General features: G+C 38.9%; 1 protein-coding gene across 2 annotated transcripts in view; it reads right to left on the bottom strand.

The window, feature by feature from the left end:
* Positions 1-25232, bottom strand: part of CRY2 (cryptochrome circadian regulator 2) — a 29625-nt gene that overhangs the window by 2124 nt on the left and 2269 nt on the right. Inside the window, exons 2-12 of one of the 2 annotated variants that reach the window (XM_033928491.1) lie at positions 20732-20840; positions 18676-18818; positions 15613-15797; positions 13900-13988; positions 11794-11934; positions 10344-10655; positions 7816-7967; positions 6374-6576; positions 6166-6255; positions 4920-5062; positions 3365-3707 (exon numbers count right to left, since the gene is read on the bottom strand). In XM_033928491.1, coding sequence (XP_033784382.1) covers positions 4923-5062; positions 6166-6255; positions 6374-6576; positions 7816-7967; positions 10344-10655; positions 11794-11934; positions 13900-13988; positions 15613-15797; positions 18676-18818; positions 20732-20840 — 1564 coding nt within the window. In that variant the 3' untranslated portion in view covers positions 3365-3707; positions 4920-4922. Of the gene's footprint in view, positions 1-3364; positions 3708-4919; positions 5063-6165; positions 6256-6373; positions 6577-7815; positions 7968-10343; positions 10656-11793; positions 11935-13899; positions 13989-15612; positions 15798-18675; positions 18819-20731; positions 20841-25232 lie in introns of those variants that run through there. The other variant, XM_033928490.1, reaches the window with a different exon arrangement.

The raw sequence follows: 25232 nt of genomic DNA, 5'->3' as shown, positions 1-25232 counted from the left end.
TATCCTCTGGAAGGAATGGGATGGAGGAGACAGCAGCAGTTAAAGTGAGCCATTGAGAATGATAGGACTTGATTTGTGGAAATTGAGCACACAGTGATGGGAAGGGTATGATCAAGTCTGCATTGAAGAACAATTGATCCACCAACTAAATGCCAGCCTGTTGCCATGGCTGGAACTGGAGTCGTATATATGTGCTCCATATCCATTATTTACCTTGGGGCACCAAGAACATTCCCAAACAATTGAGAATGTATTCTTTGCTCAGTGCGACACAGCTAGCCTTACGACATCTGGATGCTGTGGCTGACGTTTCTCTCTATAACAGATCTGATATGTCAATTTGGGATAATTCAAGAATCGAACATAATAGCAAGGTTGTTAGCTGGTTTTTAACATTCTTATCCATTCATCTTTTGAGTTTAGTGCTAGGTCTTTTTTCCTGCCCTGACATATTAATTTAAATACAAAGTCTTATAACCTACATTTTCAGCCAAAGGCAGTACAAAATCATCCCCCATCTATTTCAGAAACTCACACAATCCCCCCAATAATAAAATAAATGAGAAAAATATGATGCAAATATATTGTTGAAGGTGCTTTAACAGATAGGTGGGCCTTATCCATTGAAGAACCTTGAACATAAGAACAGCCATACTGGTTCAGACCAATGGTCCATCTAGCCAAGTTTCCTGTTTTTTAACAGTGGCCAATCCAGGTCACAGTACCTGGTGAAACCCAAATAGTAGCAACATTCCATGCTACTGATCCAGCGCAAGTGGTGGCTTCCCCATGTCTGTTTCAATATCAGACTATGGACATTTCCTCCAGGAACATGTCCAAACCTTTCTTAAACCCAGCTTTGCTAACCTCCTATAACCACATCCTTTGACAACGAGCTCCAGAGCTTAACTATTCTTTTGAATGAATTTTTTTTCCTCCTATTGTTTTAAAAGTGTTCCCATTTAATTTTGAGTGTTCCTTGGTTTTTTTGAACCTTTTTCTAAACCTTCCTCTTTACAAACCCAGCTCCTTAACGACCCGCATCTGCACCCCTGATAGATGGATCTCAAAGACACTGCCTAATGCACCAAATGGAATCTCACTAAAACTCGTATGCCACCGCAAATATAACTTGAATTACTACCACATTCTCAGACAACGATGCATCCCACCTGCAAAGAAAATGCTATTTTACCTCTGCTATATCTATACTGAAAATGCTGCAATTTAAACAAACCTATGTCCGTTAAGTCTGTATGCTATGCCTATACTGTAAATGCTGTAATCTAAACCCCCCCTATGTCCGCCAAGCCTGCACTTCTCACTAAGATTTGTCCTACTTCTACTATGAGTATACTCTTGTAACCCATTCTGGGCTCCTTTTTGGGAGGACGAGCTAAATAAATGATTAAATAATTCTGCTATATTGTTAGATACGGCGACCAGAACCATGTTCAGTTCTCATTTTGAGTGATATAGAGGCATTATAATGTTCTTGGTCTTATTTACCATCCCTTTCCCAATAATTCCTAACATCCTGTATACTTTTTTTTGCCGCAGCCACACACTGGGCAGAAGATTTCAGCATAGTGTCTATAATGATACAAAAATCTTTTTTTCTTGGGTACTGACTCATAAGTGGACCCTAGAATAAGGTAATTATGATTTGGATTATTTTTCCCCGATGTGCATCCTATACATTTGTCCACATTAAATTTCATCTGGCATTTGGATGCTCATTCTTCCACTTTCCTAAGGTCTTCCTGAAAAATTTCAGTGTCCTCTTGTGTTTTGACACTGAATAGTTTTGTGTCATCTGCAAATTTAACCACCTCACTTGTCATTCAAATTTCCGTATCATTTATGGGTTAAATAGCACTGGCCCCAGTATAGCTCCCTGCGGCATGCCACCATTTACCCTCCTCCACTGAGAAAATGGCCATTTAACTCTATCCTGTGTTTTCTGTCTGATAACAAATTTCTAACCCACAACTGAACTTTGCTACCTATCCCATGACTCTATAATTTTCTCTAGAGGAACTCTGTCAAAAGCTTTCTAAAAATCCGCATACACTACATTAGTGACTTCTATTCCGCCTGTACCTTGCAGTTCTAAGCGGATTACATTAGAAGATAGCTGGACATTTCCAGGAAGTTACAATTTAGGAGTTGGATACATAGTAGAGGCTATGAGGAGAAATTGATGGAAGGATGGAAATTTGAGGATTACATGTAGGGAAGTTGCAGTTTAGTGGCTGGTTACATGATAGTGTCATTGAGGTAATATTGGAAGAGGGGTAGAAGGCCAGCTGTAAATTTGCATGGAGGGGGGGGGGAGGAAGCGGTGGGGGAGGGATACGAAGATTGGAAAGATTTTTTGAATAGCAGAGTTTTTTGATTTCTTTTCGAAATGATTTAAAGTCACTTGTAGTTGTCAACAGGTTGGAGATGGAGGAGTCCAGCTTCGCTGCCTGCGTCGCTAGAAGGCCGTCGTACATCTTCTTGCGCTGAGTTCCCTTGAGTGGTGGGTAGGAGAATGGGATCTGGGTTCTTCTTAGTCTGGATGTGCGGTTTCAATTTAAGCGGTTGTTTAGGTAGGTGGGTGCAGTTCTGTTTATTGCTTTGAATAATAGACAGTAAAATTTGAATTGAATTCGAGCTATCGGTAGCCAGTGTGAATCTATGTAGGCATTGGTGATATGGTCAAGTTTTCCTAGTGAATAGATCAGTCTGAGGGCTGTATTTTGAATGGTCTGTAGTTGATTTATCAGGATTGTGGGGCATGGTAGGTAGAGGATATTACAGTAGTCCACTAGTCCTAGGATAAGGGATTGGACTATGATCCTGTAATGTTCTTTGTCGAAGAATTTTCTTATTTTTCGTAGGTTGCGCATGGTGAAAAATGCTTTTTGAGTAGTTTTGTTGATTTGGACCTGCATTGTGCAGTATCTTATCCAAGGATTTTGAGAGAGGGCTGTATGGGGTATTTGGTGACGTTTATTTCTAATTCTGTTATTGATGGGGTTTTGTACTACATCGACCAGCTCACCCTTATCCACATGTTTTTTTATTCACACTTTCAAAGACCTCCCTTGGCTGAACCCATGCTGACTCTGTCCCATTAAACCATGTTTATATACATGATCTGATGTTTGCATTTGTACTGTTTATATTGCATTGTATGTATTTGCATTCGATTGTTGTAAACCGCCTAGAACAGGGGTAGGGAACTCCGGTCCTCGAGAGCCATATGAATTGAAAGCAGTGCATGCAAATAGATATCATGCATATTCATTGGGGAAATCCTGAAAACCCAACTGGAATACGGCTCTCGAGGACCGGAGTTCCCTACCCCTGGCCTAGAATTCTCAGGTATGGCGGTATACAAAAATAAAATTATTATTATTTTTTTATAACAAGTTTCCATTATTTTGTCCTGACTGAAGTCAGGATTACCTGTCTGTAATTTTCCTGGATCATCCCTAGAACCCTTCTTAAAAATTGGCGTAACATTGGCCACCCTCCACCACGGATGACAGGTTACAGATCACCAAAAGCAGATCAGGAATTTCATGTTTGAGTTCTTCCAGTAGTCTGGGATGCATACCATCCAGTCCAGGTGATTTATCACTCTTTAACTTGTTCTCTTGGCTCAGTACATCTTCTAGGTTCACCGAGATTTCTTTAAGTTCTTGCACATCACCACCCTTGAAATCAAGTTTCAAGTTTATTATAAAATTTGATTAATCGCCTATTCAAAGTTCTAGGCGATGTACATCAGTATTTACAAAATTAGATAAATTTATAGTAATTTAACATACATTAAAGTATCCGAAGAATACATGACATAACGATACAAACTTGAAAACAATGGGTAAAATGAGGTATAGAAATACATTTTAATATAAAAGAGACATTTAAGGATAAAAACAATGGGGAAGGTAGGTGAATTTAAAATCCAATTCAGGTAGATTTCTTACACCATCTTCAGTAAAGACCGAAGCAAAGAATTCATTCACTCTCTCCACTTTGGCCTTATCCTCCCAGAGCGCCCCTTTTGCTCCTTGATTATTCAAGGAGTCCATGAATTCCCCCACAGGTTTTCTGCTTCTGATGTACCTGAAAAAAGTTGTTACTACGAGGGGGGGTGTTGTTGTTTTTTGCCTTTTTTGGCAAGTTTCTCTTCATATTCCTTTTTAGCCTTCTTTATTAATGCTTGGCATCCAATACTAGATAGTGCATTCTAAATTCTATATCCACCTCTATAGGTAACCAGTGTAGCACAAAAAGCAAAGAAATAATGTAATCCCACACCTTTCTAAATGTAATTAAAGAGCAGCCACAGTCTCTGCCAACACATATTTGGGAAGACTCGTACAAATAGCAGGGATCGTCTTCACGCAGTGCTGTACATTAAACATGTATGTCTGGCAGCACTCTAGAAGTAGTAAATAGCATTACAATAATCTACTTGCATCATCACCATTGCCAATAAAATCAAACCAAAATTAAGGGGGGTGCAAATACAACTGCAAATATCTCACCATCTACAATTTCAATGACGCGTAATCTTAAAGTTTTTAAATATAAGAAATGAAATCTAACAGCAGTTCACATTGGGTATGATATAAAAAGCGGCTTCATAAAATCATGTGGACAATTGAAATGCTGGTGGCAGTGTTTGTTTTAAATGTAGTCTCTAGTTTTTGAACCTAGAGCCCAACCTTTTGATAAAGGCCATGCACCACGAGTAGGCATTCTTCAGGGCTTAGTTTGGGTGGAGCACACACATGCACGCGCTCTCTTTTATGAATGAGTAAAGTGTAAATACATTAAATTATGAAATTGTCAAGTTTGTTTGCATCTATTTCTCATCCAAACTTCAAGCCACCTCTCGGAGGAGTTTTCTTTCAACAAACCTTTTAGAAGTCCTTGGTGAAGATCTCTGGAACAGGCAAATTGGTGACTTTGGTTCTCTTAAACTTGTCTTCACTCTGCAGATCCTCTGCGCCCTCATGTTTTCGCTTGGGAGAGGTCTGACCGCAGTGCAACACATTTGAAACTAGTATGCCAGATTGAAAAATGAATATAGAAGACAAAAATCAAACCACACAAATCATTTTTTCCTTTAGTCGCATTCCTACTGCACTCAGTTTTCTCCTAAGTATTTTTATGAGGCTAAAATCCACCAGGTAAAATCCACACAAACTCTACACTTTCGTAGGGCCAAATGCACTAAAGTCAGCATCTAATGATCACCGCTAAACCAGTTTTGACTGGTTTAGCAATGATCGCATTTGCCAACCTGATGTAGAAAATGGCTCACTGCATGGTTTTATGCACAATCCGACCATGCAAATAAGCTCATTTAATATTGAAATACCATGTAAACTAGCAGAGCGACTGATGTTCTAACATGGCTTCCTGATGCACAAAAAAAGTGATCGTTTTTAGCGGTTCGAAAAAAGCAACTGGTCACTGATCTGTCCCACCAATACAAAAATATTTATAACATGCCAAACTTTTTTTTTTTTTTATGGGCACAGATGGTGTGTGTTACACATACACAATATCTGCCCCATTAAAAAAAGAGGGGGGGCCCTTAGGCACCTCCCTATGCATCAGATGATGCACCAAGGGGAAGGCCTAGCATTTTGGATCGGCAGACCTCGGAGCTGACTCCCTCCTACTATATTCAGACAAAGTTACTGGGGGTGGGGGGAGGTTCGGAGGTGCATTCATTGGCAGGAGCAAGTGGGCATCCTTCCTGCCTTTTTGGCAAGGGAGGAGGGGTGTAGACGGGGGCCTCAGATGGCAGGAGGGGGGGTCGGCATGGCCGGAGGGAGTGGGCATCCTGCCTGCTGATTTTCACTGGCACAGGATTGCCAGTTTGTCGGGGAGGGCCGTCATCAGCTGGGGGGGGGCTTTTTTTTTTTTTTTTTTTTACTGGGACAGATTTTGCATATGTAACACACACACAGCATCTGTGCCCATTAAAAAGAAGAAGAAGAGAAGAAAAAAAAAAAGGTTTCCTGCCCTAAACAGCTGAGTGGCAGAAAGCTGCTTCATGGCTTCCCTTGCCTGCTCATGTCCTAAAATAGAAGAAATTAAACAACATGTAGTAGCTTTAGTTTTAAGACTTCTACATTATCTAACACTTCTCACCTGTACCAGTACTACAGCCCTGGCCTGAGGCAGGATCTACAAGTGGATTACTGAGATCTTCTGCACAGGAAGGGACGGAAGCCAGCATACCTAAAATAAGAAAAGTGAAAAGTGCGATCACTAAGCAAACTGAGACTTTGCCCTCCTTTTTTCAATGCCAAAACGGTTTCTCAGCCTCATGGCCGCCTCTGGCAAAGTCTGTACTTACACAGTCCCCTGTAGCGTGATAGCTGTTGGTAGACCTGCTTCATACGTTCAATGTTTAGCCGACTTGCTTCTGCATGATTGACGATGGGTTTGGGGTAGTCCACACCAACAATGCATTTAGCTGTTTTTTGTACTGCCTCGGGGGCATTCCAGGGTTCATAGATGTACCTTGAAGGGTATGCCTTTAGTTTTGGCAAGTACCGTCTGATGTACATAAGATTCAATATTATGAAATGGTCTAAGGAGGACTTTTAAATGTGCTAATAACTCCACAAAAGCTATAAATGCAATTTTAAACAATTGAAGATGACATTTCATAGCGTATAATTATTTCTCAATTTTAACACTTTTTCTATTTGGCCGACATAAATGAGCCAAGAGATGAAACGCTTGTGCAAAGCAACAAGACCACACAGTTCTTTGCTTTCATTATATAGTTCAGACTCTGTGGCTGTCTGGCAAACATTTTGGGCCAAATTCTATAAACAGTGTCCCGATTGTAGGCGGTGCTAGGCATCCTAGTGCTGTCCACCCAGCCAATTGGGACACACATTCTAAAAAAAAAAAAAACAACAACCCCAAAAAAACAACCCCCCCCCCCCTTCCCCACAAAACCCCAAGAAGGGCCACCTACATTATAGGTGCAGGGAGGTGCCTAGAGACACTTAAGTTAGCTCACGGCCGGGCATAGACTCGCACGGAAGAGGTCTTAGGCGATTTTAAGTGGCCCTAGGCATCCACAATAAATGCCTAAAATGTATGTCATTGAAATACTAGCCTACATTTCAAATAGACATGTCCACTAAGCTGATCGCAGCAAGGAAATCTCCCTGCTGCAATCGGCTGAGCAGCCGCAGCAGGGAACCCCACCGCAAGTCAGCAGACAGGAGGGATGCTCACTCCCTCCCTCCCGGCACCCCCTTATGAACACATGACTCCGAAACCTTGACCTCCCTCTCCCCATACCTTTTTATAAGCAAGGCTGGCCAGAGGGATGTCTACTCTTTCTGGCCAGCAGGCCCACCTCTTTAGAATGGCAGGCCTTCCCTTTCCCAGAAGAGCTTAAGGCCCCTCCCTTGTATTGAAATCGCATGTCCTCTTAGGAGTACATAGAGGACAAAATTTGATTTGGATGGGTTTATGTAACCTGGTTCAAAGCTATTTTGGCCTAGAAACCAGAAACTATAACACTGGTTTATATTATCCAGAACTGTGCTGGGTGCAGCAATGGGAAATTTTGCAATCTGAGGGATTCCAGCAATAGAACTGGTATCAGCACTACAATTCCGATAACACTGGTTGGCCAAGATATTTCAGCACTGTTGGCCAAACATTAAAACCCTTTGTATAGTTACAATTACAGTGTAAACATGTGATGAACTAAATAGCTTCTACACCTTACAACTCAGCCTGTACACAGGCAATAGTGTATTTCCCCCTCACCTAATATAATCACCACTGGGGTCAGTCCGACGGCCAAACCCCACAGGACAATAGCAGTGGAAGAATTGTTGGAAGAAGGCACTACAGGAAAGCCACATCCAGCTTCCAGCATTCACACTGAAATCAGCGTCCAGTAAAAGTTCATCAAAGACCTGCCAAAGAATGAGGTGGAGAGGGAGAAAAGAGCTTACAAATAGGGCACTGCAAATAGTGCAAAATGCAGCAGCCAGATTGATTACAGGAACATCAGAATACGCTCATAATATACCTTGGCTTCAGAAATTGCACTGGCTGCCTATTGCATTTCGAGTACAGTTTAAGACTTCAATGATTTGTCATCAATACAAACCCAGAGTATTTTAAGATTACCTATCAGCCTAAAAGATTGTTGTTCAACCCCCCCTCTCCCCTCACCTGGAATACTGCATCCAGCAAAGGTCACACTACTTGAAGAAGGATACGGTACTACTCGAAAGGGTCCAGAGATGAGCGACTAAAATGGTTAAGGGGCTGGAGGAGTTGCCGTACAGTGAGAGATTAGAGAAACTGGGCCTCTTCCCCCTTGAAAAGAGGAGACTGAGAGGGGACATGATTGAAACGTTCAAGATAATGAAGGAAATAGAATTAGTAGATAAAGACAGGTTGTTCACCCTCTCTAAGGTAGGGAGAACGAGAGGGCACGCTCTCTAAAGTTAAAAGTTATGTACAAACGTAAGGAAGTTCTTCTTCACCCAGAGAGTGGTGGAAAACTGGAACGCTCTTCCGGAGGCTGTTATAGGGGAAAACACCCTCCAGGGATTCAAGACAAAGTTAGATTGAGTTCCTGCTGAACTGGAACGTATGCAGGTAGGGCGGGTCTCAGTTAGGACATTGGTCTTTGATGTAGCGGCCACCGTGGGAACAGACTGCTGGGCACGATGGACCACTGGTCTGACCCAGCAGTGGCAATTCTTATGTTCTTATGAAAATTCTGCTTCGCTAGTAGAGCAGTTGAGAAAATGTGCTGATAGAGGAACTTTTAGAAAGCTCCTCAAAACTCTTTAATGCTTTTTTTTTTTTTTTTTTTCAAATAATTTTTATTAACAGATGCAACACAGAAGATGCTTTTTTATAGGGTCTGACTTGTCCTGTTCAAGGAATTACTGTGCATTTAAATTCTTAATGATTTGCCCCTCATTTGTACTGTGTTAGCTATTATGTATGTGGATATAGTGTAAACCGCCTAGGAAAGACTAGAAATTTTTTAAAATAAATAAAAACCAGATTCAACACAGGTAGCCTATGGTTCTGAAGCAAATAAAATGCTAAATGATCATGTCCTTAGCATTTTTAGGTGTTGTTTTTTTTTTAAGTCTGAGGTTGTACATTGTGCAACAAAGTTGAAGTCTAAGCAAGATCAAAGTTTAGATAGTCCTTTGCATATAAAAATCTCTCAAAATGTTATGTTCCAGACAGTAATCAGAAATGCATCACAGCACTAACAAATCAGACTTGACTATTGAAATCTCCTTTTGAAGCAATTCCCACACCTCGCAGCTAGAAGCAGAATAAACATTTAAAATCCAACAGCAAAAGACTAATGCTCTCATGGATGCAGGACCAATGTAACAAAGCACAGAAGCTAATTGGCAGTGGAGATGTTAAAATATTCAAGGAAATATTTTCAGGCAACACAAAATTAAGCTGTTAAAATACTGTCAAAATGTATGCATTGCTTTATTTTAAAAATTTCTAAACCGTTTAAAACCAAACAGTTTATAGAATTACATACATAATTTAAAAACAATCATCATAACAGACATACAAATAATCCTCAAAAACCATATCTACAAACTAAAACCATGTTAAAGGTCATGAACAGTTCATCAGCTTTGCCAGGGAGGGCAATTATTGACTAGAAAAAGACATCTTGAGTAGTTTCCTAAATGTGCCCTTTTCATGACAATGTCTGTATTTGGCCCACAAGGAGGTTCCATATTTTAACTCCTGCACAGCAGAAAGTCATTTTACCAGTCTCGTCAAGCCTTGGGTTCACATTCGTCTTCAGGAAGGCTAGATTTTCAGAATGTAATGACCAGTCTAGATCACATGGAAGTACCCAGCAGATCCCAGGTAAGAGCATCCTAAAGAGCCCTTACTAGACAAACTGGAAGGGCCACTTCAGCCTTTAGTCTGTCATCTATTATGTATATTGTCTGGCTAATAATCTACAAATCTAATCTAATCCTTAGGTTTGTATACCGCATCATCTCCACGTTCGTAGAGCTCGACGCGGTTTACAGTAGGAGAAATAGGAAGGAACTACAACAAATGTGTTCTTAAAAGCAATTCTAACCCTTTTTAAAAAGTCAGGTATTCTACTTGCTGTAATTACATGCTTATTTATGCACCAAACAGATCATTATTGGAGACAGGATGCTGGGCTTGATTGACCAATGGTCTGACCCTGTGTGAAACTTCTTAAAGACTCAGTTTTTTTCTCTACAGTTAAGCAAAAGCTTCTAGTCGAGATTTGGATGAGTACTTACTTTTACTCCAAATTCCCAGCTGTTCCAGAGGTCTCCCCTTGTTAGGAAGCAAGCCACAGCATGCCTGGCCAAATGGTGGATCCAACCCTCCTGCCTGAGTTGAGTCATGATGGCATCAATCCAGGGGAAGCCAGTTTTGCCTTCTGCCCATTTGGCTAAGGCTTCGGGATTCTTATCCCAAGGAATCTGGACACAAATTGGGTTCCCTTCCATCCGATCAAATTTTGGGTTATTGGTGGCAGCCGTGTAAAAAAACTCCCGCCACAGGAGCTGACCATACAGCGAGAGAGGTGGTAGACTGTTTCGTTTCACCTAGTAAACAAAAATATATCAACTGTTTCCCAGAATCTACTTATCTATAATAGCATACATTTAAGATATATTTACTCTTATGATAATATTCACCCAAGGCAGGGAGATGGGAGGGAGGGAGGGATAGAAAGATGCTGCACAAGGGGATGAGTGAGAGGGGAGGAAAGATGATGCACATGGGGGAGGGTGGGTGGAGAGAAAGGAAAGAGGAAGAATTGGGGTGGAGAAGAGGAAGGGAGAGATGATTGTTGCACATAAAAAAATAAGAGATCCCCTAAAATAAGCCCTAGTACGTTTTTGGACCCAAATTTAATGACAAATGTCTTATTTTCGGGGAAACACGGTATTTAAGTACTGGTTGATGCACTTCTCAAATTCAAACAGCCTTTCTAAAATGACTGTCATAGCACAGTAAAACAAATAATACAAGTTTTAAAACTATTTTTAGAAGTGTCTTAACAGATATCCCCATACCAAGAGCAAGAACAAGAGGAATTTATCTGGATTGCTAAAAAATAACATTTCCCCTCCAAAAAAACAAACACACACTTAAAATTGCTCTCTAGCTATGAGACACTGGTTAATCTTTACCGATAGTGAAATGGGTACATACAGTCTCTTAATTTATTGGTATTTCTCTACCTCATTGAGCATCTTTTTACCCCAGGTATTGCTGCTGAAACAATGGGAGGAGGATTCCATATCCCTAAAGTCTGCAAATGCTGCTTCTGCAGCATCTTCTGACGCAGCCAGCCCAGAGAGCAGAGTCTTGACCTGGGAATATCAGTAAATTCTGGTCCCTCTTTCAACTGCTGCTGAGCCAGGCCAGCTTGTTGATTCATCTTTATTTGTGAACAGTTGTTGCCCAGAAAATAAGTCTTGCACCCCATTCTCCTTCTCCCCCTAACCCCCCCATGCATATATTAATTATCAGACTTTCTCAAGCAGTACAATATATCAGAGTGACGAATAAAATTACATCTCAGTGGGCATAACAGCAAATCCTTAGCAGTGTGAAAGCAAGTAAGATCTGCAATACAGCAGTAGGAAGGGAAAACGGACTGGATACGCAAGACTGAGCGTCGACAGTTTTTGTACACATCCTCGCATTTGGATAAACCAAATACACAAAGCTTACCTTCTTATAAAGGTCACGAAGCCGGTAATAAAACAATCGACAAGATAAGCAGCCGAATCTCAGGTAAGGACTCAACCCTGTGGGACTAGCCAGTAAGGAGTTGGCATTCATCCTTGGTCTCTCGTAATTGGCAACCCATGCCTAGTGTGAGAGAGAATGTAAATAGAGCAAATGAATGTTTTAAATGCCAGTCAGGTTCTTAGCCATATTTAAATAAATTCAGTAACATCACAATTGAATTATAGGGATGTTCCTCATGGGTGTTTGTTTTGTTTTTTTGATTTGTTTTTTTAAATAACTTTTGTTGACATATCACTTGAAAAAAATAGTGGTAGGTATGTTTGACAGCTTTTAAATCCTAAGATAGATACCCTCTCTTTGAAGACGGCTAAAGTGTAAAGTTTTTCTTTTGTGGCATACTTGGCATTTAAAAGTACATAGACCTGTGTGATAACGGGGCCAAGACCATCTCCTAGTTAGTGACTGCATCTCGTAATTTAATTACAAGAAGAAATATATATATATATATATATATATATATATATATATATATATATATATATATATACAATTGTTATTATCTTGATGGATTTATCAAGTGTTGTTTTTGAGCCTATGTATGATTTTTCTTGTACACTTGTTGAATGATTAAAAAGGAATAAAGAATTTAAAAAAAAAAAAAAAAACCAAACACATTTATATTCACTATACAGCCCGGCACTGATTTTCTTGCAGATAACGAGAGTAGATATAGTAGTAGTAGTGATAGTAGAAAACGTCGTATTTATTATTTTAAAAATTTATAAACAATTTAACACTAAACGGTTTTACATAATGTGCATGCACAATATTTACAATAAGCACTTAAGCATGGCTAATTCAATGACTTTACCAGAAATAACTAAAAAAGGCATCTACGAATAGCTGTGTCTTAAGAAGTTTTCTAAACCCTGCTTTTTTCACTGCAATTTCATATCTGACCTACCAAGGCGGTCCATAACTTAACTCCTGCACAGCAGAAAGTCATTTTGCTGGTCTTGAGTCTTGGGTCCACAGATGTCTTCAGTAAAGCTAAATTCTCAGAACGCAAAGATCTTTTGGGTGTATAACTGAACACATTACCTTTAAGCAATTCTGGGATGTGAGGAAGAAGGATGGGGGGAGGGACAGATTTCATGTCAGATTAATTGTATTATCAAAAAGGGATGTATAATTATATATAAATTTGGAAGGAATATTTTATTGATATGGAAAAGGGTGGGAGGTGGGGGGGGAATAAAAACATGTATAATAATATTATTTAAGAATGCCAAGGGTGTTATGTAAATTAATTGTAATAATACTGTACACTTGTTGAAAGAAATAAAAAGGAATAAAGATTTAAAAAAAAAAAAAAAGAAAAACTGATGGCAAATCGATGCTGAAGGCGACTGGAAGCCAATGCAATTTTTGGAGATATGGTGAGATACGATCATATTTAGACAAACCTGTAATCAAACGTGCTGCTGCGTTTTGTATGACCTGCAATGTTCTGCATCTTTCTTTTTGTTATTCCAAGATACGGAACATTGCAGTAATCGAGTCAACAAGACCATGGCCTGAACAACTGTTCGGAAATCATATGGCGCTAACATGGGTAGTAATCGGTATAACAAGTGCATTTCTGCAGAGCATGCCTGTATGGTCTTAGTTACTTGGAGCTTTATTGTTAAGAATCAAGTAGATCTGTTTTTTAAATTTGCATGAGGATTGTATTTCATAATTGAGGGGCCAGTGCTTTTTGCATAAAAAGAGTGGATTTTTTTTTTTTTAAGATTGTTTAATAATACTTTGTGTATGTCGTATATGAACGAGACAATCAAATCTTGATAAATAAAGAACATTATATTCATTGCATGCAAAGTTGAGTTTATGTGAATATTTCTGGGGAAAGGGGTATATTTTAATTAGATATTCGTACTTTATTGTATTTCTAACAGTCTATTGTACATCAGCAAAGCTATCTCTGTATGGAGCCGCTGTAACATCAGCTGCTACTAAAGACGTTACAAGAATACTAGTAATGCCAAACTGTCAGCATAATTCCAGAAAAAATTCTTCCTTTACCTTTCGTTCCAGATGCTTATCAAGTCGTGCCAGTGCCTCAGTTTCCCCTCCATGCCACACAGCTGGACCTAGTTCTTCTGTAGAAAACCCTAAATCGCAAACCAGAGCAAATAGCTAAGTTATTCCAATACAGTCAATGATATTTCTAATGGGTGCTTCCTGACTTACAGTAGAATCTCAGTTATTCGGCACCCACGGGGATTGGTGGATACCAGATAACTACCGGATTACTTTTTTTCTAGTTAATTGAGTGTCTTAGAAACACACTCAATTCCCCCCCCCCTCCGAAAGCAACAGCAGTCTTAAGCTGCAAAACCATCCTCCCTCAAGCCTTGAAGTGGCAGAAGCAGGCGGCAATTTCTCTCTTTCTCTCTCAAAATGCAGTGGTCAGCAGGAAGCACAGGCTATTGGCAGTCAGCCCCAGTATGGCCTTTCCTCTGATGCGACATTTCCGACACATCAGAGAAAAGGCCCTGCCGGGACTGGCTGCCAGTAACCTATGCCTCCTGCTGACCACTGTATTTTGAGTAAGAGAACAAGGGGGTTCAGGTTCAGGACCACCACTGCTTCTGCCACTTCAGGGATAGAGGGAAGAGGGCTTTGCAGCTCAGGACCACTGCTGCGCTCCTGCTTCAGGAGGGAGGGAGGTTCGTAGCTGCTTGAGGGAGCATTTGTAGTTCAGGACGCTACTGCTGGTGCTTCGAGACATTTATATTTTTAGACTGGTGGGTTTTTTGACTGTTGTGTGAGTCTTGGTTAACAGAGACTCTACTGTACTTTGTAATTTAGCAAACAGGAATGTGAGTGTTCCTCAATTGCTTTAGCACTCTGCAGCTTAAAGCTTTCACTAGGAATTTTAGAATTTGAATCGGCAACCTTTTGGCCTTGAAATCAAAGATTCTACCCAGAACCTTATATAGCCAACAATCATTGAAGGGCTAGTGGGAAAGCCAATCTGCTTTCCTGTAAAGGTTTCCGAAGACAGCAGGGTATCAGTCCTAGCATATAGGTGACATCAAATCAACTTATACCTCCTGTGCAGAATATTGCCAGAATGTGGATCTGGGCCATTTTACATGGTATAACTCTCAGAGCCAGATAACTGGCAGGAAAAGTCTATTTAGAGAGCGACTTCCTATGCAACAGTGGGATTACACGGCTCTTGACTCAGGCTTCACTGGATGACATCACCAACATGTGAGGTCATTCATATGTTGCTTATTCTTGTCCTGCTTGCTCTCCTATTCTTCTACACAATTTGAAAACTACCTTCCTTTCCAGTGAATCCTCATTGCCCTCATGAAGGAACATGTGGTTAACCTGACTGAAAGGATTTCATACTTTATTTGTTAGAATTTATTAAAATGTCTTTATATCTAAGGAGGTATACAGCAGCTACAGTTTAACATAAAACTTACAATTTTGTCAACAGTAGAATAGTAAAATGACCAAATCTATACCTAGGGGGAGTTTTGGCACAGTGGTTAAAGCTACAGCCTCAGCACCCTGAAGATGTGGATTCAAACCCACTCTGTTTTTGCAACCCTGGGCAAGTCACTTAATTTCCTCTTTGCCCCAAGTACATTAGATAGATTGTGAGCCCACCAGGACAGACAGGGAAAAATACTTCAGCATCTGAATAAATTCATTCATAAATGGTATAGAATAAATGGTATAGAAAATCGAATGAATAAATAAATCCTGCTCACGTACCCAACTCCTCTAGAGATGGCACACCATACGTATCATCGTGGTTCTCATGAATATCTGCCCTGCATGTTTCCATCTGTTGCTGGGTGATGCTGCAGACGGGCTTCCTGGGTAGTTCCATGCGACTGATGATGGCTTGGAAGCGTTTGTAGGTCAGGGGTGGCTTCTGGCCGTTAAGTTCAATTATTCTAACCATAATCAGAAACAGAGAGTTAACCTAACATACATCATTTAAATACAAAATTGTTGCCTACCGTGGAAAATGAAAACCTTTTTTAAAGAACATAACACGATGCAAATGAATGAGGATTTATTTTAGATTATAAGGTTTAAGTGTTTCACCTGCATTAACCAATTAATAAAATTTTATAATTTTTTTAAATTAAAATCGAGGTAATATAAAAAAAATAAAGATTTTTTTTTATATTGGACTAAAATAAAGGTATCAAACTATTTTTTTGTTTTATTTCTATATATTATCTTTTAAAATGGACTTGTCACAGCTAGCACACCATTTTATTAAAATCTAAAAACAATCACACAACACTTTTGCAAACATACTTGGGGCTTTTACTAAGGTGCACTAGGGTTTTAACGCACGCTAGACCTTAACGCCAGCATTGAGCTGGCGTGGGTTCTAGAAGCGTAGCACATGGTAATTTCCTGCATGCGCTAAAAACACTAGCGTACCTTAGTAAAAGGAGCCCGTAGACTCCAATCGCATCTCCCCCAGCCATCTCTCCTTCAAGCTCAAGAGCCACAACCCTTTCAGTCTTTCCCCATATGAGGAATCCTATCCCCATCCTTAAACCCCTCCAGTGCCACCACATCTTTCTCAAGACCAGAACTGAATGCGTTGTAAACGGTTCTAAGCTCTTTGGGGAGGACAGGATATAAAACCAAATAATTAAATAAACAAAATGAAGAGTTGAACTACTGCATTCTTATTCCAAAACCAGTTTATGTAACAATGATGTAACCAGGCAAGCTCTCAGCCTTACTTACACCTGTCGGAATACTCCTCCTCCCACATTCCCCATTATTTAAAAAAAATATGCAACCCTGAACATTTTTTCTTTTGCTCTTTAAGCCATTGCTATGTGCTAGTCTAAGACTCCTCCTTTCCTCTCCAGCATCTGTCTTCCAGCCACCCATGCATGTGCTGAAAGAAGAGATTTATTACTAACGCAATCAGAGCCTCAACACTGCACATGTTCTGCTGTGTGACTTCACTCAAGATGATTCAGAGATGCCACTAGACCAAACTCATCCTGGCTCTAGTTCATTTTGTACTTCATATACTGCCCACTGGCACAGTTCATAACCAATTTACAATCTAATCAGGTCCTCTAAGTATTTTCCCTATCTATCCCAGTGGGCTCGCAACGGTAGCTTGGCAATGGAGGGTTTAAGTGACTTGCTCAGGGTCACAGGCAGCAGTTTGAACCACAAGGCCACTCCTCCACTTTCCACAGCTTCCTAGCTAGTTCTAATTAAAGTGCATTTAACATAGGAGTGTTTGGGAGGACAGGAGTCAATAAAAAAAAAAATCTGAGGGACAAAATAATATTTTTCTATATCTCGGAAACATACTACTTTATATAGAAGCCTGTGAGATTATTTAAGTAAAAACAGTTAATAAATCCCAATAAATTAAAACAACAGAAAAAAATCAAAGGACTTCTCAGTACTGATACTGGTAAGCAGCAGATGTTTGAAGAATGTGTATCGCAAAATGTGTGCAGATGTTGTTATTCAGTGAAGTACTGAACCTGGGGATCAGCCTGACTTGGGCTAATGACATGCTGTTTAACCAACCTCTTATAAAATCTGTAATGCAAAGCTTTGGCAACATACTGGTGCTAGACATCTGGAAAGGGAACATTTGGCTTCTCAAAAGCTCATGTTATTACAACATATTGATCATGTTTATATTACTGGGCTGAAATAGATTTCATGCAATGCTATGGACTCTGGATAGTCCAATAAAAAAGTATTACCATTTTATATGCCTAAAATCTTGTGGCAGAGTTCCAGAGTGTGATATGTGAAAAAGTATGTTTGTTTGTTAAGATTTGAGATACCGCTCCTGCATTGTACTGATCTAAGCAGTTTACAATGTATCAAACTAAAATGAAATTAGGTACTTGAGGGAAAAAAAGTTCCTTTTTCATGTTCCTACCCCCTATTAACCTGAAATAAGGACTCCCTAAAATTGGAGATTATTTTATGATGCAGTTCTCTTCAAAGTCATTACTGTTACTACACTCCCTGCGCTATTAAATAATACCAGTTATGATACTCTCATTGCAGGATCATTAAAAGTTTTTTGCAAGGTCGCAACTAGTTGACATTAAAATGTTTTATGTCCCCAAATGCTTGTAAAAATGGGGGGGAAAAAAAGGATTAAATTTGCTTAGACTTCCAAACTTTTTTTGTGTTTAAAGTCAAGGGTTGAATGGAGAGTTAATCCTAGACACCAGAAAGTCAGAGGAACATTACTACAAGCACTCGGTGTATCACCTTCAGGGACTCCGGCAGTAGTGGCCTTGGGGCTGTGTGTGTCTGGTTAGCGGTTGAGGACTTGTGGTAGCTGCTAGGGCTGAGCTGTGGCGGGCAGCAAGAGCCATGAACGCCATGGTGCATGCTCCAAGGGCGAGCACCCTCCTCCTACCCCCACCCCGTAGCCACTAGACTTGTCCCAAGCCAATGATACACAGGAGTCACTGAAAGCCTTGCACGGCTGGTCTTTCACTCTTCGGGCCGTGGGCAGCATGAGTGGAGTAAACACACTGCCTTCAGCGGCACGGAAGCTTTCTGCTTATGTGGGGGAAAGGAAGCATTAGCAGAGGGAAAGCTTCCGGGTTGCCAAAGACAGCGTGTTTACTTCACTCATGCTGCCAGTGGCCTGAAGAGTGAAAAAGCAGCTGCCGAGAAAGTAGTGTTGGATCCCAAGGGGGGAGGAGGTTGGAATGGTACCCTAGACTGCAGTGTGGGTCATCCAGAAGGCCGCCATTGGCTCATAGGTCTTGCAATGAAGATCACTGCTATACACTGACTTCTCACCTGTCCAAATCATAGAGCGTGTGAGAGTTTTCTACAATTACTTCAACTCCTGATTCCTTTGCCATCTTCATAATTGCTGCATCCCTTTCTTTTCCAAAGGGCTCAGAATCGTACTCAAAGGTCAGTCGAGTCACTCCCCATTCCTATAAGAAAGAGACAATTTAACTTAAAGCAAGACTCTGTTTGCTGGAACTGTTTGAAAGAGGAAGGAACTCTTGATCATATGTTATTTCATTGTACTCTAGTCCGTTCTTTTTGGACCTACGTCTGGAACACCATACAATCTATTACTAACTGCTCAGAAGAAATCTCTATGGACATTGTAATCCTTCGCTCTCAACACCCATGTTTCACACAATCAAATTGTCCACCTAAACTCATTGATACCATGTTGGTGACTGCTCTCATGCACATTCTAAAAAATTGGAAATCACCTTCGCTACTAGATTATACCTTTTGGTGGAACTCTCTGAGTATGTATCATAGATTTGAATCCTATGCATATGAGAAGAGAGTTACATTCCGAACCTGCATGAACTTGAAATACAACAAATCTCCATGGTCATTCTTAGATTCCTATGTACGCTCATCTTCTTAGACACTCCTGTTATCCTTTTCTTCTCCTCTCTTCTCTCTTTCATTTTTCTTTCATTTTTCTTTCCTTTTTCCTTTACTGCTCTCTCTCATCTTTATCTTATATATCCCTTACATACATTTTTAATAATTGGAGCCTTTGCTCCTATACAGTTAAACATAGATTTATATATTTTGTATACAGAAAGCTTTATTTTGTTTCTATGTACTTTAAATGATTCTTGTATCCTTTAAAATACTTAATAAAAATTATTGAACTCAAAAAAGAAAGAGACAATTATATGTAACTTGAGGTTCTGAAAGCAGCACTCTGTTTGCTGGATTTATTTTCCTTGGTAATGCATGAACGTCAACTGACATATTTGGTCTCGGATGGAATATATTCTGAAATTTGATAAAATATTAAGATTGATAAAATGCATACAAAAAATGCAGCTTCCAATCAGTCAAGCAGCTTGCCAGTGTTGTGCTCCCACACAGTGAGCAGCTCTAGGTTCATTTGGGGCAAACTCAAGGAGTATATAGTAGTGCCATATACAGTACAGGTGACAAGCGAACGACAATCATGACTGTCAGATTAGAAGTACTGGCACAAATGCTTCAGGAGGAAAGTATTAAAAAGCAAGATCTGAATCCAATGTGGAAAAACTTCAAAAAGAACAAAAGCAATTGGTTATTAAAACTACCACCACACCTAAGATAAATAAAAAAAAAATAAAAAGTGAAGGCTTAAACAAGTCATCTAAAATTAAACACACTTAGACAAAGTTGTATTCAAAACATCAAAACCGATGAACCCATAGAGCTGATTTCAGAATATTTCTTAGACGGTTCATAGACAAAACCGCCGAAGACAAAGGCGCGCGCCGACAACTGAGCGCAAGACGAAAGCACGCGCCGAAGAAAGAGAGTGTTTTTAGGGGCTCCGAAGGGGGGTTTTGTTGGGGAACCCCCTCCACTTTACTTAATACAGATCGTGACAGCGTTGGGGGGTTGTAACTGCCCTCATTATACTGCAAACTTAACTGTTTCCCTGTTTTTTAGGGAAAAAGTGAAGTTTTCAGTAAAATGTGGAGGGTTACAACCCCCCAAACCCCCCACAACGCGGCGCGATCTGTATAAAGTAAAGTGTGGGGGGGGGTTCCCCCCACACCCCCCATTGTAGCCCTTTAAAAGTCATTTTCTTCAGCCCGCGCCTTTGTCCCGGCGCACTTTTGACCTGACACCTCTTAGACAAACGCACGTTAAGCACATACACTACAAAAGAGCGCCTAGCACACACAAAACGTTAGCTTTTTTTGGCGCCAATCATGCATGTACTCTAAGTATCGGCATTCTGTAAACGGGCGCTATTGTCACCTATCTTGAGTCACCAGTTTTCAGTATCGGCAATTAAACTGCAGTGTATACACCCATCAGAATGCCTCGTACATGACACTAAACTGCTGTGCTCCAGTTTTACCTTGAAGAGCCTTGGGAAAACATCTGCCGGTTGCCCTCTGACCACAAACAGTCTAGAATTCAGTTTTCTTAAGCTGTTATCCAAGTCTTCCAGAGACTGAAGAAGAAATCTGACAGACGGAAAACAAAAGCAAAATCAGGACAGATTGAAGACGGATAGAAGGCATTCCCACCTGAATCACATTTATGCAACACCTGTATCTTATATTTTTATAAACTCTGCAACAATCCAAAGAGCAAGCATTACATAATCTATTCCTCTTGGATCTCTGCCACCATGGTCACCTCCTGATGCCTTTGGGTCATTATCTACAAATCTCATGTTCCTAAAAACCAATATCCAGAGTTTGTAGGAACATATGGAAACAGGTTATTCCACTAAGTGTTGTCATATTTTTGGTCCAACCTACCCTATCTATCTACCTATATAAATGCTTATGTGGCAGTGGACATTATTGGAGGCCATTTCATAATCAAATGCCTAAGTGAAATATTGAAAAGGCGTTTATTTATATAAAGGCAACATAGGTGCCTATGTGCTTTTATAAAATAGGTTCGTAAAATGAACTCTCGCAGTACACAAATTCACATCTAAATCGTAGAAGCATGTACACATATGCACATAGCAACTCTGCCTAATTCCATCCCTAGAAACACCTATGCCAAGTCCTGATATGGGAGCTCTAGAGCGAGTGTTGTAGATGGGACGGTCACAAATATCTGATCTCTCACCATCACATAACCAAAGTCGTCTTCCCCTACACAGCAACCACAAGATAACCTAGATGTGCACTGGAAAAGCTTCCATTTTAAAAAATTTAGTTGCTACATTTCAGATATTCTCATTAGTGTACATCGGTGTCTCTCAAACTTTTTTTTTTTTTAGCTCAGCCACACTAAACGAAGCAAATGTTTTTCACAGCACATTAGAATTGAAATTATAAAATTGCAAAACTAACAAAAAATAAAATTTGAGTTCTTTTTAAAAAAAAAAAAAAAATCTATTGGCCAACAAGACACATCAAACAGAATAGAAATCAACGCAAAACAGTAGAATAACCCATTCTTTAAGCTACGTCTGGGTAATCGTAACATTGGTGAAACTAAAATAGATATAATTGCTAATCAATGCGATGGATGAGCTTGCTTTTGAGTGCAAATTAACTCAAAACGCAGCTTGATCGTCGACAAGCAAACACCCATTTCATCACCCACCATCTGCAGTCCTCTTATTTATTTAATTTGTTAGAGCTGAAAATCCAAGTTTGCAAAGATCCAAACAGTAACAGAGCCTTAATTGCTTTGTTACTCAAGTTAGGATAATTACTGCATAAAAACTAAAACTACTTGCCATTAGTTTTCGAGGACCAATCTGGGCGGTTGAATACATACACACGCCGACCCTCAGAACATTGACAGACTCTTGCATCTATTCTAGTGCATACTTCTGAAGGTAATTTCTAAAAATAAAATTTGAGAATCTCTTGTAGCACTCCAGGGCACTCCTCAATGCCACAGCATGCAGTTTGAGAGACAACGGTGTACATTATTCTTACTTGGTACATGCTATCATTGACATTGAAAATACACCAAATTTAGGATTTTTTTAAAAAAAATTGAGAATGATAACATGTAGAAAATTTAAAAGTGATGACCACATCTCTCTAAGATACTGACGCAGGTTGTGGAGTTATAAAAACATGTCTTCTGAAATTGTAATTCAATTTGAGATTTATTCTAGGAACATGTATGGAACACGAGTTCACAGTCCGCTTAAAAGAAACCAGTGTCAGCATCTATGAGACAAACGTGGTTTTTTCTTTTGCATAGAGCTTTTTGGACCCCTGTTCGTTTGCAAAGAATAGATAGTTCTAAGTCTAATAGATGTTGGCACTGTCATCTTGAAGCTGGGACATTAGATCATCTTTTATTCTATTGTCCATTTATTTTATCATTTTGGAAATCAATTTGGCCTCAAATTAATAGGATGTTAGAAAATCCGGTAGCCTTGACATATGATACTATTTTATTTGGAACAACTATGAGAGCAAGAAGTCAAATTTCATCAAGTAACAACAAACTTCTGTTTATTTTAACTGGAATAGCAATACAACAAATAACATACAATTGGAAAACATGACAGGTTAAATTTATAATTTTTGGTGGAATTCTGTGTGTCATATATACAAAATGGAGCTCACAACAGCAACGCAAAAAGGTTATATTAGTAAATTTCAGAAAGTCTGGGGACCGTTAACAGATTTTTGTAATGAATGATTAACTTTTCCCATGTTAAGGTATTTGATTAGGGGGGAAAGGGTGGGTTTTACTTGTTATTATATGATACATGAGTATTTCAATAATTTCACAGTAAGGATGATTTTATGATTTATTGAATAGGGAGGGAGGGAGGGGGAGGGATTATTAGATTCAATAAGAATGATATAAATGTTAGATTTCTTTCATAATATTTAAAATTATAGAATTTTAATTTGTAATGAAATGTTAAATTTGATGCTTATATGAGAGTTAATCAAGTGTGTATCTTTAAGTTTTAAATGAGTTTATTTGCTACACTTGTAACATACGAAAATGAATAAAGAATTAAAAAAAAAAGAAACCAATTAATATCAATTGGCATTCTGCTTAATGTTTGCAATATGAAAATTGTAATAACAAAAATGCCAAATCTGTCATGGAGATTTTAGTTCTCAAAAAGAGTTGCTGACCTTATTAACAGGTATCACCTCTATTCAGATGCTTAAGTGGATATGCTGTATCTGCTGTTGCAATTGGTTAGCTGAGGGTTATGAGGGGCTGAGAATGTGCTGGGTTTAGCTTTGTTCTATTATGTATATAATGTTATTTGACAAAGGCAATTATGAATGTCAATTTTTAGGAGGAGCTTGGTGGGATGAGTGTCAACAGTGTCATTTTTAAACTTTCTTCAAGTGTACAAAATTCATAAAACACTATTAATTAGATCACTTGAACATCTTATCAGTGTATCTTATAAATATAAATTAAACCCTCCTCCCATTGAACCCCTTCCCTCTTTCAACTAAGTGGTGTATAATTAATAGAAAAATGGCATTTAATCATAACAAAAAGATGTTAATGGCTCCTATATTTTTTATAAAACTTTTATACTTTCCATTCTGTACCGCCAGTGATCTTTCCATTCTATATAGGTGACACAATGAATTCCACCAGAAATTAAAATTAAGTCTACTGTGGTCTTTCCAGTTATTAGTAATATGTTGGATGGCAACTCCTGTCATGATCAATAAAAGTTTATTGTTACACGATGATATCTGACTCTTTTTTTTCTCATGGACATTCCAAATATCACAGTATCATAAGATAACGTTACATGATTTTCCAATAAACAATTTATTTGGGATGAGTGTCAACAGCAGTTATTTCATAACTATGGAACACATGGATATTAACAATCTAAATAGGATGTGAAGTTCCCACACTGGCCTAGCACAAGTCAGAAGACAAATCCTCTGCAAAGCCAAAAACAAACAAAACAGCAAAAAAGATGAAGAACCATACAGTCTATGGCATTCAAACAGATGGATTTATTGATGTCAATAATTAACACGATTTGTGTTTCGCCTGCAAAGCCTGCCTCAGGAGTCAAAACACATAAAAGCATGAATAAATAAATACATAATTGGAGATAAAATTTAATTTAAAATATTTTTTTTTTTAAATAAGCCTTGAATATATAAAAGAATGATAATAAAAAAATAAATGTATACATGTGAGAACATACCAGAAAGAACAATTATATATTAAAAACGTCATATCAATAACACAATGCAGAATGAAAACAAAAATGTAAAATCAAAAGAAATGGTAGCTAATAAGCACTGTAAGAATAACCAGGGTAAATTGTAACCGGTAAACTGTATATTATACATATTAGAATACACCTTTAATGCGTAGCTAGGAAAAAACTGGTATCGGAAACTTGTACTGAAATTATGGCAAATGTAATGTAATTTGTAACCTGTTAACTATGTATGTTTTAACCCAGACAGGAGCAACTGGTCCTCGAGAGCAGTATTCTAGTCTGGTTTTCAGGATTTCCCCAATGAATATGCATTGAAAGCAGTGCATGCAAATAGATCTCGTGCATATTCATTGACAAAATACCCAATTAAGAGTTATGTTTCACATTGCTTCTTATGCTTATAAATAATTCATAATTTATTATAACATAGCACCTTTAAAACATATTATTGCATTGTTTTCATAATAAACATACACACAATTATTCTCCCAAACAGTGACGATCCCCCCAATCTATCCAACACATAGGATGAACTTTTCATGAATTTTAACTTTTTCTTTCAATAAAACACTGTATTCAGTGCCTAATCTTCTTATCTGTATCAGTTCTCAATTATCTTCTGCATGCCGTTGTCTACTGGATTTGCCTCCACTTTCATGCAATCAAACTTGATCTTTGAGAACATTTTAGCTCGATA

The sequence above is a fragment of the Geotrypetes seraphini genome, chromosome 19 (assembly GCF_902459505.1).
Source record: "Geotrypetes seraphini chromosome 19, aGeoSer1.1, whole genome shotgun sequence".
Classification (NCBI taxonomy): Eukaryota; Metazoa; Chordata; class Amphibia; order Gymnophiona; family Dermophiidae; genus Geotrypetes; species Geotrypetes seraphini.
This window is presented reverse-complemented; position numbering and strand designations above follow the sequence as displayed.